Below are 12,664 nucleotides of genomic sequence, written 5' to 3'. Positions count from 1 at the left end.
GGTTTTCGTTTAATACGAAGACTATTTGAAATAAACTGAAGTAGCAGTCTCATTTAAAACCTAAACCTTATTTTATTCCAGCTAGTTGCCAAAGAAACGTTTCTCGTTTTCATTTAGTTTGTTGAAGTGCTAAAACAAAAACAAAAAAAATGTATATTGATATATTAACTGAAGGAGTATCAGTGATACTACTAACATGGCAGATATTGTCCAAACCTTATTAAGGAATAAATGTGAATAGAAAGTACTTGCACATTATTTCATGTTTATGTTTTTTATTTCTTTATGAACACAAGGAGGTGCTAAATGTACAACAGTCGGTCACTGAGAATGAAGCCAACCAAGTTCACATGGTTTTGGTTAGTGCTCTTAATTTATTTTGATCAATTGGAAACCTGTGCTTCCAATTCTGTACAAGAACTCCCAAAGAAGATGGATTACATTTCTGGTTAACATACTTGGAAAAATAATGTAATAAGTTCAAGACTCCATGGCCGTTTAATTAAATAAGAATGTTTATAAACCGAGCAGTATTTTTTTAAGGAATAGTATACTATTTCTGTAGTCCACACTGTGTTCAACACAAAACAGGATTTTCCAGTCATTCAAAGGTCTTTGTCACATCCCTGCTGTCTGCTTAGTATCATCCGACTCACATCGATGTTGTTGTTGGTAAAAACCTCTTTTCCGTGGTCGATGGTGGCAGCAGGCAGGGATCGGGTGCGGCCCAGAATCCAAGCGAAGTCCACGTGGAACAGTCTCAAGACATCAGTGCATGAATACACCAGCGCTGAGTTCTCATAGTCAGTGGACAAAATCCAGTATGGAGTGTAGGGCAAAACTGGCAATTCAAGAAGAGATGCAATAAACAAAATATAATTCTGAATTAGAAAATTTCATTACTTATGGCAACAGCAAAGCTTCTGAAAAAAGAAAATCATATTTGTACCATAAGAGAAACTGATTCCAAGCTTCGCTGGATTTCTTTTATCTTCCACCACAGCTGTCCCAGAAATTGTTTTTAACTCTCCTTTTCTAAGAAAAAGAAAGTTTACGGTTGAACTATTAACTTTTATATAAAACTCTAAGGAATTATAGAAAAGTGTGATTTAGATGTTGGTACCCACAGAATTTCCGAGCTCGCTACATGAGCCGTTCCATCCAGCTTGAGAGTGAAGTTAGTCTCAATGCATCTCCCTCGCTCAAACTGTGCAGGAAGTTTAGCGATCTCAAACCACCTACCCATAAACTACATTAGGATTCAGACAAGCAAACAATGAGAACATTAAGAGCAGAATAGAAGAGCGGTTAATAGCATATACTGTGGCAGAGTATGTTACCTTCTTTAGGTTGAAGGCAGGTTGAGTAGCAGGCTCTGGGCACGGCCCCCAGTGTGGCACCTGGGCATTTATGATGGGCAGAAAGAGGGCCAGAGCAACCAGCAAGGACTTCATTTTACTTGTTTAGCCCTTTGTGGAAGAAAAGAAAGAAATAGGAAAACATTTTTTTATTATTTTGATCCCAAATACAGTAATATTTTGAAACATTGTTAAAATAATTGTTTTCAATTTCAGTATATTTTAAAATGTAGGCTAATTTATTTCTGAGATGGCAAAACTGAATTTTCAGCACCCATTATTCCTGTCTTTGTCACGTAATCCTTTAAAATCCATTTAATATGCTGATTTGGTGCTCACAAAACATTTCTTTTGATTATTATCAATGTTAAAAGCAAACTGATGTTTTTTCAGGATTATTTGATATATATAAATTTTAAAAGAACAGCATTTATTTGAAATAGAAACCTTTTGGTACATTATGTATGTCCGTACTGTAATTTTCTATCAATTTAATGCACTCTTTGTTGAATAAAATTATTCTTTTAATAAGAATAATAGTAATAAGAACTTCTTTCCAAAAAAATAATAAACAGTAGTTTACAGTATACGTATTTAGTTTCTTATAAAACAACCATTTTATAGAGGACAGTTTGACCAAAGTAATTAAACAAACCTTACCTCTTAAAAGTCTTGCTGAATACGAGAGGGACTGTGGAGCTCAGACTATTTATTTGAATTATTCTCCTCTGGGATCATGTGACTGAAGAGACATGTCATGAAGGAGTCTTTGTGAGACCAGAGTTTATTCCCAACATGAAGTAAGTTATTAAAGGGGTCATATGATGCGATTTCAATTTTTTTTTTTTTCTCTTTGGAGTGTTACAAGCTGTTTGTGAATAGATAAGATCACTAAAGTTGCAAAGACAAAAGCCTCAAACCTTTATGAGGCGTTCTTTATAAAAGTTAAAGGGGTCCCATGACATTGCTACAAAGAACAACATTTGGTGTATTTTGGTGTAACGCAATGCGGTTTATGGTTAAAAAACACATTATTTTCCACATACTGTACATTATTGTTGCTCCTCTATGCCCTGGCTTCTGAAACGCGTCGATTTTTACAAAGCTCATCATTCTGAAGAGCAAGGTGTGCTCTGATTGGCCAGCTATCCAGAGCATTGTGATTGGCCGAATACCTCAAGCGTGTGATGGAAATGTTACGCCCTTAACACACTGTGATGCCGTGTCCCAGTGCAACAAGGCATAACCAATAAAAAACATTACAAGGGAGGCATTTTTTGCATGTAGTGGGGACATAATTACTGATTATAATGACTTATATTGCCACTGATGATTCAAACGTGAGTTTTGTGCAGTGTAGAGTAGCGCTTGTTGTTTGACGTTTCTCCGATCACAAATGCAGACATGGTTTTATGTTTAAGCTGTGTGATGCCACACAAGGTGTGAAAAGGCAGCATAAGTCATTATAATCAGTAATTATGTCCCCACTGGATGCAACAAATGCCTCCTTTGTAATGGCTTTTATTGGTTTTTCCTTGTTGCACTGGGCTACGGCATCACAGTATGTTAAGGGCATAACATTTCTATCACACACTTGAGGTATTCAGCCAATCACAACACTCTGGATATCTGGCCAATCAGCATAACCTACGCTTTTCAGAACAAAGAGCTTTGTAAAAATCTATGTGTTTCAGAAGGCGGGGCATAGAGGAGCAACAATACAGTATGTGGGAAATAATGTGTTTTTTGAACCTTAACCGCATTTCAATATTTGGAAATCTGGAATCTGAGGGTGTCACCTTTGAAGATGTTCAAATGAATTCTTAGCTATGCATATTACTAAATCAAAATTAAGTTTTGATATATTTATGCTAGGAAATTTACAAAATATCTTAACGGAACATGATCCTTACTTAATATCCTAATAATTTTTGGCATAAAATAAAAATCTGTAATTTTGACCCATTCAATTTTTTTTTTGGCTATTGCTAAATATACCCCAGCGACTTAAGGTTTTGTGGTCCAGGGTCACATATCCTCACGTGTAGGTGTGTGTTTTGCATGTTGCAGGTGTTTGTGATAAGTTAAACAACACTGTTGTGATAAGAACATGAAGGAATCACGTGTGCCTCGACCTCCAGCTGAGGAAATAACTTTGCAAGCCCCTCTTGTTACAAAAGGATGAATGGAAAAAATTGTATAACAGTGTTTTAATTGTCTTTAGCTAAAAAATTATTCTTCATACTGTTGCTAAGGTGACAGAAGGTAAGCTTAGAATGTCACATTCACTTATTAAAGCTTTTGTGCAGAGGTCCTCAACCCTGCTCCTGGGGACCCACTATCAAGGATGTGGAAAGCTGTGGTGACCCGTTCATCACTCAACAACTCACGGTGTGTTTACTTAACCTTCAACATCTTGTTGAGCAGATGCCCAGGTTCCCCAAACATGTTTAAGTTGAGGAGGGTGATATAACGATCAGATGTAAAGCTCTATAAATACTGAACTCTCTCGCTGTTCTGTACCTTGAACACAAGTTCCACGCTTGAGACCAAACAGGTAAGATGCTCTGTGTTTGAAGTTCAACTATCCAACTCTTAAAGCCAAATTTCGTCTTGTTCTCATTAAATATGACTCTTTTTTTCAGGTTTAAACTGAGAGAATGCATGCTCTTCAGGTTCTGTCTCTTACTCTGCTGTCTGTGCTGGCGGTCAGTGCTCAGTCCATCGGCTCTGGAAAATGCCCACAGCCTCCTGTTCAGCAAAACTTTGATCTTACTAGGGTAAACTTATACTTGCTATTTTAATCCTTCTTTAATATATATTTTCAATTATTATTATTATCAAGAAAATACAAACAACTTGAGCAACTTTAGCATATTAAAGTCAAGAAGAAGACGAGAATTTTGTTTTTATAACAAATTAAAGCAAAAATTGTATAAAAAATTGTTTTCTTTATACAAACTTATTTTTCAGCTAGAATGTTATTTTCATTTTCAGTCCTGTTGTATAATTTCTCATCTTTTTTTCCTTTCGTAGTACATGGGCAGATGGTATGAGATCACAAAGATTCCAGCCCGGTTCCAGTTGGGAGACTGTTGCCAGGCCATTTACACTCTCCGTGACGGTATTGTCTTGGTTCGAAATGAACAGCTTCTGTAAGTACTGATGAACCATTACTACAAAGTAAAAACACAGGTGTTCTTATTTGTAATATTCAAAATATTTTTGCAGTCTATAGAAGTAAATAAAATATTCAAAAAGTAAATACTTGTTAACATTCCAAATATTCAAAATAGTTTTGCACTTTCTTCTGAAATGACTTAAAATCACCAAATATTGCTTCTTTGAATATTTCTACACAGTAATGGCACTTACAGCTTCACTGATGGAACTGCCAAGATTGCAGATGCATCAGAGCCTGCCAAACTTGAAGTCCGCTTCTTAGGTCTAAACAAATCATTCTTCTTAGTGTCTTTAATTATTATTGTTGTTGTTGTTATCATTTTAAGAATCTGTGATTTTGAGTTATTCATGATGTGTCCTCTTTCAGATGCTCCTCCGGCCCCCTACTGGGTGCTGGCCACTGATTATGACAACTACACCCTGGTTTACTCTTGCTCTGATTCTGCCGGTCCCTTTTACTCTGAGTATTCCTGGATCATAAGCAGAACCCGCACACTTCCTAAAGAGACCGTCTCTGAGCTGTTGGAAATCCTCAAATCCCATGGCATCAGCACTGAGAGTTTTACTGAGACTGACCAGAGACCGGAGCTGTGCAGCGTTATGCCTTAATAGAGCTGCCTTATTTAATGAACTACTGTGAGATGTGTTGTGGTCTAATTATGTTTTAAAGAAACAACACAAATGTCTTTACATCCCCAAAATATTTCTTAATCAGTGGTCTGTTGCTTGATAATGTTAATGCATCTAATTAAAGTCAATACTGAATTGTATCATTATGTAAACTAAAGCTTTTAGTTTAATCATATTAATGTATTTCTGATGTCACTGTTCGTCCTTCAAACAGTTGAATGATGTCTACAAAATACCTCAGTTGTTCCCTATGCAGACTTTGAATAAATATTAAAATTGTAAAAAAAAATGTATTTTGTCATATTTTCTTATATGTACACAAAAAGGGTTTTGATAGGCATTGTTTTGGGCTATTCTTGCAGGAACCTTTCCTTTCTACATATTTTGCTAATAGTTAGCAAAGCAATTTAACATGCACAAGATGACATTAATGCATCATTTGAAAATAGAAGTGTTATGGAAATACACGGAGATGCTCTTCTTTTCCAGTATTCACATCCACGTCAATAAGCCTCCTCAGATATAGATGTTTTTTTTTTTAATAGTTTTTCACAATCTGCTGATTCAAATGTATGTCATTTACAACACATTTCAGATTATACATTATGTTGAATACTATTTTATGCTGACATGAACTTCATATGAATAGCAGGCAAGGATTTTAGATAAACTGAAACAAGGGGACCTGCTGAGGATTGTCCAGTTTCGTCATTTAACTTTCACAAACATGATTGTAAATCAAACCATGAGATGTCTGTAGAGCAAATCCTTTCATTTTTACACACAGAAAGTTTCCAGCAGGACTAGAATGGAATGGAACTTCTCTTGCAGTGATGATGATGTCACGTGTTCTTGTGTTCACTGGACATGGAGCTTCCACACACATTTTAAAACTTTTTCACTTTTTTGCTTTTAGCTGCAGTTAACTGACCTCAAAGAAAACCTCATGGTAGAAGAAATCCTAATTAATGACAGTTCTTTGCCCTTTAAACCACCTTTTTTTCCCTTTCTAAACATATCTAGTGTTTTTCAAGTTTAATGTATTTTTGACATACAGTATTAGGGAAGTGAGTTAACCTAAAACCTAAAGTCAGCAGCATGTTTAATGTGTGTAATGGTGATGCTGACCGACATTGAGGAGGATGCTCATCTGTCTGATCACAAATGCTTCGCTGGCCAAAAGAATCTGAAATTAATGACTTATTTTTGTTTCTGAATCAGTTCTTGCATTATGCTTTTTAAACTAATATTTAGTTTCTTCTGTTATGTAATGTTGAGCTTGAGCACTGATAAAAACTTTTTAAGGGAATTTTCCATGACTTCTCTGTGGCAATATCTCATTATAATCTGCTCATTTGCCCAGAGGAAAGAGTGGCCCACACCCCACACCTCATGCCATGTGTGTTTTCCCAAAAATGTTGTAGTTGATCTGTCTCTTTACATAAGGATACCCTCATGTGTATTGTTTTGCATGTTGCAGGTGTTTGTGCAAGTAAAACAACACCGCTGTGATAAGAACTTGAAGGATTCATATGTGACATGACCTTGTGTTGAGGATATACTTTGCACACCCCTAGAAAAAAGAGAACATCGAACATATATTCTATATCACTGTTAACAAACTAAAGCATTATTTTCAAACCATTGTTTTGAAACCTTCCTGACGCCCTTGAAATGTCCAAATGTATGAATATTTAAAGTTTATCTTCAGAAAGACACAAAAATCCACCATAATTGCGACAAAACCTAAAAAACTTTTAGAAGCAAATGTATCCTGTCTTGAAAAGTCTTGAAAAGTTCTCAGACTTGAAAGCAAAACACTTTGTCACAAATCAACACCCGTCCAACAAACCAATATAATCTGAACTTTGATAGATTCAAGAGCATCATGAATCAAATTTCAAGGGTTGCAGGCAGAGATCGTGTGCAGACCAGAATCCAAGCAAAGTCTATGTGGAACAGTATCAAGACATAAGTGCATTAATACACCAGCGCTGAATTCTCTTAGTCAGTGGACAAAATCCAGTATGGAGTGTAGAGATATTAAACACAAAATATGATCAAAATATACAACAAAATAGCTAATCAAAATCTATTCTCAGATTTGAAAGCAAAGCACTTGGTCACTAACTAATATATCCAACAAATCAACATAATCTGTACTGAAATGTATATTAAAAAGTATAGTATAAAAACAGGCAGATTCTTAAGAAAACCCCAATTCAGTTAGCAAGAGATGTGCACGCTGATTCGGAAAAATTTTTTCCACTTGATATCGGGGATTTGGTTGTCTTTAAAATGCATACTCAGACTAAAATGTTGTTAAGGTGACAGATATGAAACTGACTGTCACATACAATTATATTAAAGCTTTTGTGTGTCCTGTCACATCAGTCAGAATTTGTGACTGTGTTGTTTGTTTTGATTTAGCATTGTACATTCATAGTCAAATAACTGGTTATTAACATGTGCATATATCCTCTGTGAAAGCTTTTGAATGTCTTTAACAGTTTTAGTGTCAAAGATGTGGAAAGCAGTGGTGACCCGTTCATCACTCAACAACTCACGGTGTGTTTACTTAACCTTCAACATCTTGTTGAGCAGATGCCCAGGTTCCCCAAACATGTTTAAGTTGAGGAGGGTGATATAACGATCAGATGTAAAGCTCTATAAATACTGAACTCTCTCGCTGTTCTGTACCTTGAACACAAGTTCCACGCTTGAGACCAAACAGGTAAGATGCTCTGTGTTTGAATTTCAACTATCCAACTCTTAAAGCCAAATTTCTTCTTGTTCTCATTAAATATGACTCTTTTTCCAGGTTTAAACTGAGAGAATGCAGGCTCTTCAGGTTCTGTCTCTGACTCTGCTGTCTGTGCTGGCGGTCAGTGCTCAGTCCATCAGCTCTGGAAAATGCCCACAGCCTCCTGTTCAGCAAAACTTTGATCCTACAAGGGTACACTTTTTTTTTTTTTTATATATAAATTCTTTTTTATCTTTATATTATTTTTTATTACCAGGAACAATATATATATATATATATATATATATATATATATATTAACAATTGAATTAATGAGAAATAATTATTTGCATTTTTCACCCCCAAAATATTTTGTTTCATTATTTCTCCTCATTTTGTCCTTTCGTAGTACATGGGGAGATGGCATGAGATCTTGAAGATTCCTGCCCCGTTCCAGTTGGGAGAGTGTAGCCAAGCCACTTATACTCTGAGTGATGGCATTGTCCTGGTTCGAAATGATGAGCTTCTGTTAGTACTGATGAACCATTACTACAATATAGGAGTAAATCATAAAATAAATAAAAAATCATGATACACAATTAATTCATGTTCAAAATACTTTTCACAATATATGAGTAAATAAAAATGTAAACAACTGATTTGTTAATATTCAGAATATTTAAAATGCACTTATAAAATAACTTCACCTAATATAATTTCACTGAACATCTTCACAGTGCTGATGGCACTATAAACTTCATTGAGGGAACTGCCAAGATTGCAGATGCATCAGAGCCTGCCAAACTTGAAGTCAGCTTCTTTGAAGGTAAGTCTAAACAAATCATTCTTTTTAGTTTTATTTTTTACAAATCTGAGATTGAGTTATTCATGATGTGTTCTCTTTCAGGTGCTCCTCCGGCCCCCTACTGGGTGCTGGCCACTGATTATGACAACTACACCCTGGTTTACTCTTGCTCTGATTTTGCTGGTCTCTTTCATGCCGAGTTTTCCTGGATCATGAGCAGAACCCGCACACTTCCTAAAGAGACCGTCTCTGAGCTGTTGGACATCCTCAAATCCCATGGCATCAGTACTGAGAGTTTTACTGAGACTGACCAGAGACCGGAGCTGTGCAGCGTTATGCCTTAATAGAGCGGCCTTATTTAATGAACTACTGTGAGAAAGAAAAAAAAAACCTATATAAATGTAAGTTCTTTACATACAATATTTTCCTCCATCAGTGGACTGTTGCTTGAGAATGTGAATGCATATCTGCAAATTAAATTTCTTTCTTCAAACCGTTTGAATGGTCTACAAAATACCTATGTGTGATAAATTTCTTTTTGTTTGACAAATATATATATAACATTATGCAATGCTTCTGAATTTACAAAATGGGTTTACACAATGAGCGTGACCTCACGTGTCGCTGCAAGTTTTGCATGTTACAGTTTTTTTTATTTATTTTTTTTATAAATAATCAAGGAACACTAATCAAAGAGTGGCCACGTGCTCACAGGTGACCGTGATGGACACATGTTATCGACAAAAACTTGGGTTGCGTTGCGTTCAGTTCCGACAAAAACGGTGCAAAACGGATACGGTTGCGCGTTAAACCAAAGACCTTAAAGAGACTTGGGTTTAACACTGTTCTGATGACGCAATAGCATGACTAAAGTGACATCTAGCGGTGTTACGTTGAACTGAAGAAACCGTACTGCTTCGGTTACACTATAGTCTACTGTATGCTCTGTTTGAGGTCTAAAAGCCTCAGAGGTACATTAGGTAAATTTAAAAAAAAAAAAGTATATAATTTTACTCAAAATGGTTTTAATTCTATCATCCTAGCTTCCTAATAAACAGCTAGGAGTTGTTGAGTGTTTGGCCGTTGCCGATAAACTAAATAATTGTTTCTATTTAATTGAACAATATCTCTTTTTCTTTGTATATTGTCTAGTTATCAAGTACAAACGCTTTTGTATCAGTCTTGCTTTTACTGGTTTGGTTGAGGGCCAACAGTTTGACTATTCAAAACTATTCAGTGTGAAAGAACACAGTCAGAGGTAGAATAAAAAAAAAATCTGCTTAAACATATCTAAATACATAACTAACATCAAACATTCTTTACTCTTTGCAATCAAAGAATTTGTATACATCGATTAATGAATTGTTCTTATTTTAATTGAATTATGGATGCATTAGAACCCTTAATACAGCTTGTATTTGTCTACAGTATACTCTTACAAATTCATTTTTGTAATATTTAGGTGGATTCAAAGTTCAAGATGAGGGCATGAAATGTTCTAGAAAACTTTCTGGATGAATGCCAAAAAAAGTTTTATAACATGCAAAATGAGCTTACCTGATGTAAATCAGTTTTTTTTTAAGATATCAGTGAGTTTTATTAGAACTATATGCATTTATCCATTTTCCAGTGTCAGTTATACTAAGACTATAAAGGGTTCAATATTTTTGATGTGTTTTGTAAAACCTTTTTAGGGAAGAAAGTAGTGTTTTTAACATGCCGGTCACATTTTCCTACTGATAAAAATCATAGCCAGTTCTTTTTTTAGAACTACAACTGCATGTCATTTCCCTTATGCGTGTATTGAAAGAATGATTAGCCTGCAGGTGTATTTGAATGACCTTTGTGTGTCATAAGCCCCCTGTTTGAACAGATGTGAAGAGCCTCAGCCTTCCCCGACAAAGACAGCATGTAATGGAGGTGAGGTTTACTGTCCAAATTAATAAAAAAAATGACATCATGGCTTATATATTCATCTCTAGCACTAACATCTCACCTCAAGCACAGGTCAGAACAGGTAAGATCAGGTCTGAATGCCCTTTTTTTTTCACAGGAAAGGACAGTTCAGTTATTTATGTGATAATAATACAAATGATTTAGACTAAATTGCTGCTCAGGTGAAACACAGAGAATGCAGGCTCTACTGGTTCTGCCTCTGCTGTCCATGCTGGAGCTCAGTGACGGCTGGAGGATGTCATTAGATTTGATAGTCAAAATAGCTCCCTGCATGCTGGTCACCACACATTTGATTTTGGTGGAAAGAAGATTTTCAAATATTAACAACTGAAAAATGGAATGAATATTATTTAATCTGATTTTACATTTCATTTTAAACATTTTAAATATTTTTTTATATTATATTTTATTTCCCAACATTTGAACAGAACATGATTGAAATAGTAACATTTTATATTTATAAAGCAAACCGAGACTTGTTATAGCACTTGTATATAACTTACCTTTTTTTTTGATTGCTTCCATTTTCCTAATTTGTAAGTTGCTTTGGATAAAATTATCTGCTAAATGACTAAAATGTAAATTTAAAAAAAGTCAACAAAAACATTTTTTTCAGAAATTGAAAACATGTCCATCATAGAGACACTTGATAAATCCGGACACTCAAATACAGACAACATTTTTATATCTTAGTTTCAATAAAAACATAAAATAAAAGATTTAACCTGAATAATGTTCTCCAAAACATGGTTTTAGGATGTATTGATTTTCAGTGTTAGTGTTTTTAGTGCATAAAGAATTATGAAAATAATATTTTCTATATTGAAGCTGACCCAGGATATCCAAACTAAAAGGCATGTGTTAGTAACTTCATTCTGCATGTCTAGTTTGGAGTACTAATAACAGCACGCCCCATAGGGGTCAGAGGTCAGAGGTCTATTTTGCATGTATTTGTGGTCACTGTGGTAACACTGACTGTATTATTCATGTCAGTTTTTTTTTTTATCTGTTGAATTTCATTGAAGAGTTCCTTTATCCTCTAAGATAATTCAGACTACCAAGTGGTTCTGGGGTTAAACTCCACATTATCCCTTTGCCTCACTGTGACTCTATAATACAGTGCACAAACAGGCTGGGCAGAAATCCTTCTTAAAAAGCTTACTCCGCACAGATTCTTAAATTAGTGGTTTACATGTCTTAATACTTTGCTCTGCCGATGTCTAAGCACTTTATTCTTGATTTTCTCTTTTTGGCTGATATGAGTCCACACCTGTGCAACATTTATGAGTAGATTAGTCTACTGTGATTAGTAGAATAATCACATTACAATGCAGTTAAAGACTTACTATTGTAGATATATATTGAAGATATTATGTGTAAGATCAGTTTATATTATTAAACCTGTGTGTTAAGACTGTAAAAAAAGAATTGCACAGAACAGTAAAAATATGAATAAAATAATGGCCACCTTGTGCTTTTTAAAACTTCAGTAAATAAAGCAGAAATGTGTAGAGCAACAGCATTTGATTTAAAAGTATGTTATGCTCAACAACACTGATTTTTGTTAGGTAAGTGGTTGCATTCAGTTTATTTTTTGCTAATTTTAAATAAAAATAGTTTACTAAAAAAAAAAAAAAAAATGTGGCTAAAATAAAAATTTTGCAACCACTTACCTTAAAAAATGTAGTTTACTTTTTTTTTTTTATGAAGGCTGCATTTATTTCTAAACTGCGGGTCATATGCTCTCCATATAACCATGTATGTGATGAATACAAATCTTGAATATGGAATTTTGTGCGGTAAAATACAGTAAAACAGTAATATTGTAAAATTGACTTTTCAATTAGAAAATTCTAATTGAAATGAATAGAATGACTTTTCTCTTTTGATATATTATTAATTTGTTCCTTTGTTAGCAAAGCTGAATTTACAGCAGCCATTAATCCAGTCTTCAGTGTCACATGATCCTTCAGAAATCATTCTAATATT

The 12,664-nt window shown here is 34.7% G+C and overlaps 3 protein-coding genes across 4 annotated transcripts; 2 read left to right on the top strand and 1 right to left on the bottom strand.

Annotated features, from left to right (window-relative positions):
• Positions 1–255: 255 nt before the first annotated feature.
• Positions 256–2,117, bottom strand: LOC127951634 (apolipoprotein D-like). The gene is made up of 5 exons (XM_052549625.1): positions 2,019–2,117; positions 1,341–1,469; positions 1,128–1,249; positions 950–1,035; positions 256–841 (listed from the first exon to the last, which is right to left on the bottom strand). The coding sequence occupies exons 2-5, from the start codon at positions 1,452–1,454 to the stop codon at positions 606–608; spliced, it is 558 nt and encodes a 185-aa protein (XP_052405585.1). The 5' UTR covers positions 1,455–1,469; positions 2,019–2,117; the 3' UTR covers positions 256–605.
• A 1,705-nt stretch (positions 2,118–3,822) lies between these two features.
• On the top strand, positions 3,823–5,444 carry LOC127951633 (apolipoprotein D-like). The gene is made up of 5 exons (XM_052549624.1): positions 3,823–3,915; positions 4,004–4,138; positions 4,395–4,513; positions 4,721–4,803; positions 4,909–5,444. The coding sequence occupies exons 2-5, from the start codon at positions 4,019–4,021 to the stop codon at positions 5,148–5,150; spliced, it is 564 nt and encodes a 187-aa protein (XP_052405584.1). The 5' UTR covers positions 3,823–3,915; positions 4,004–4,018; the 3' UTR covers positions 5,151–5,444.
• On the top strand, positions 3,823–9,235 carry LOC127951631 (apolipoprotein D-like). Of its 2 annotated transcripts, XM_052549623.1 has the most exons (6): positions 7,663–7,739; positions 7,884–7,905; positions 7,993–8,127; positions 8,324–8,442; positions 8,652–8,740; positions 8,822–9,235. In XM_052549623.1, the coding sequence occupies exons 3-6, from the start codon at positions 8,008–8,010 to the stop codon at positions 9,061–9,063; spliced, it is 570 nt and encodes a 189-aa protein (XP_052405583.1). In that variant the 5' UTR covers positions 7,663–7,739; positions 7,884–7,905; positions 7,993–8,007; the 3' UTR covers positions 9,064–9,235. The 2 variants fall into 2 exon arrangements, with proteins under 2 accessions (XP_052405582.1, XP_052405583.1); XM_052549622.1 differs by lacking the exons at positions 7,663–7,739; positions 7,884–7,905 and adding an exon at positions 3,823–3,915.
• The last annotated feature ends 3,429 nt before the right edge of the window (positions 9,236–12,664 follow it).

This window comes from Carassius gibelio, chromosome B2 (assembly GCF_023724105.1).
Source record: "Carassius gibelio isolate Cgi1373 ecotype wild population from Czech Republic chromosome B2, carGib1.2-hapl.c, whole genome shotgun sequence".
NCBI lineage: Eukaryota > Metazoa > Chordata > Actinopteri > Cypriniformes > Cyprinidae > Carassius > Carassius gibelio.
This window is presented reverse-complemented; position numbering and strand designations above follow the sequence as displayed.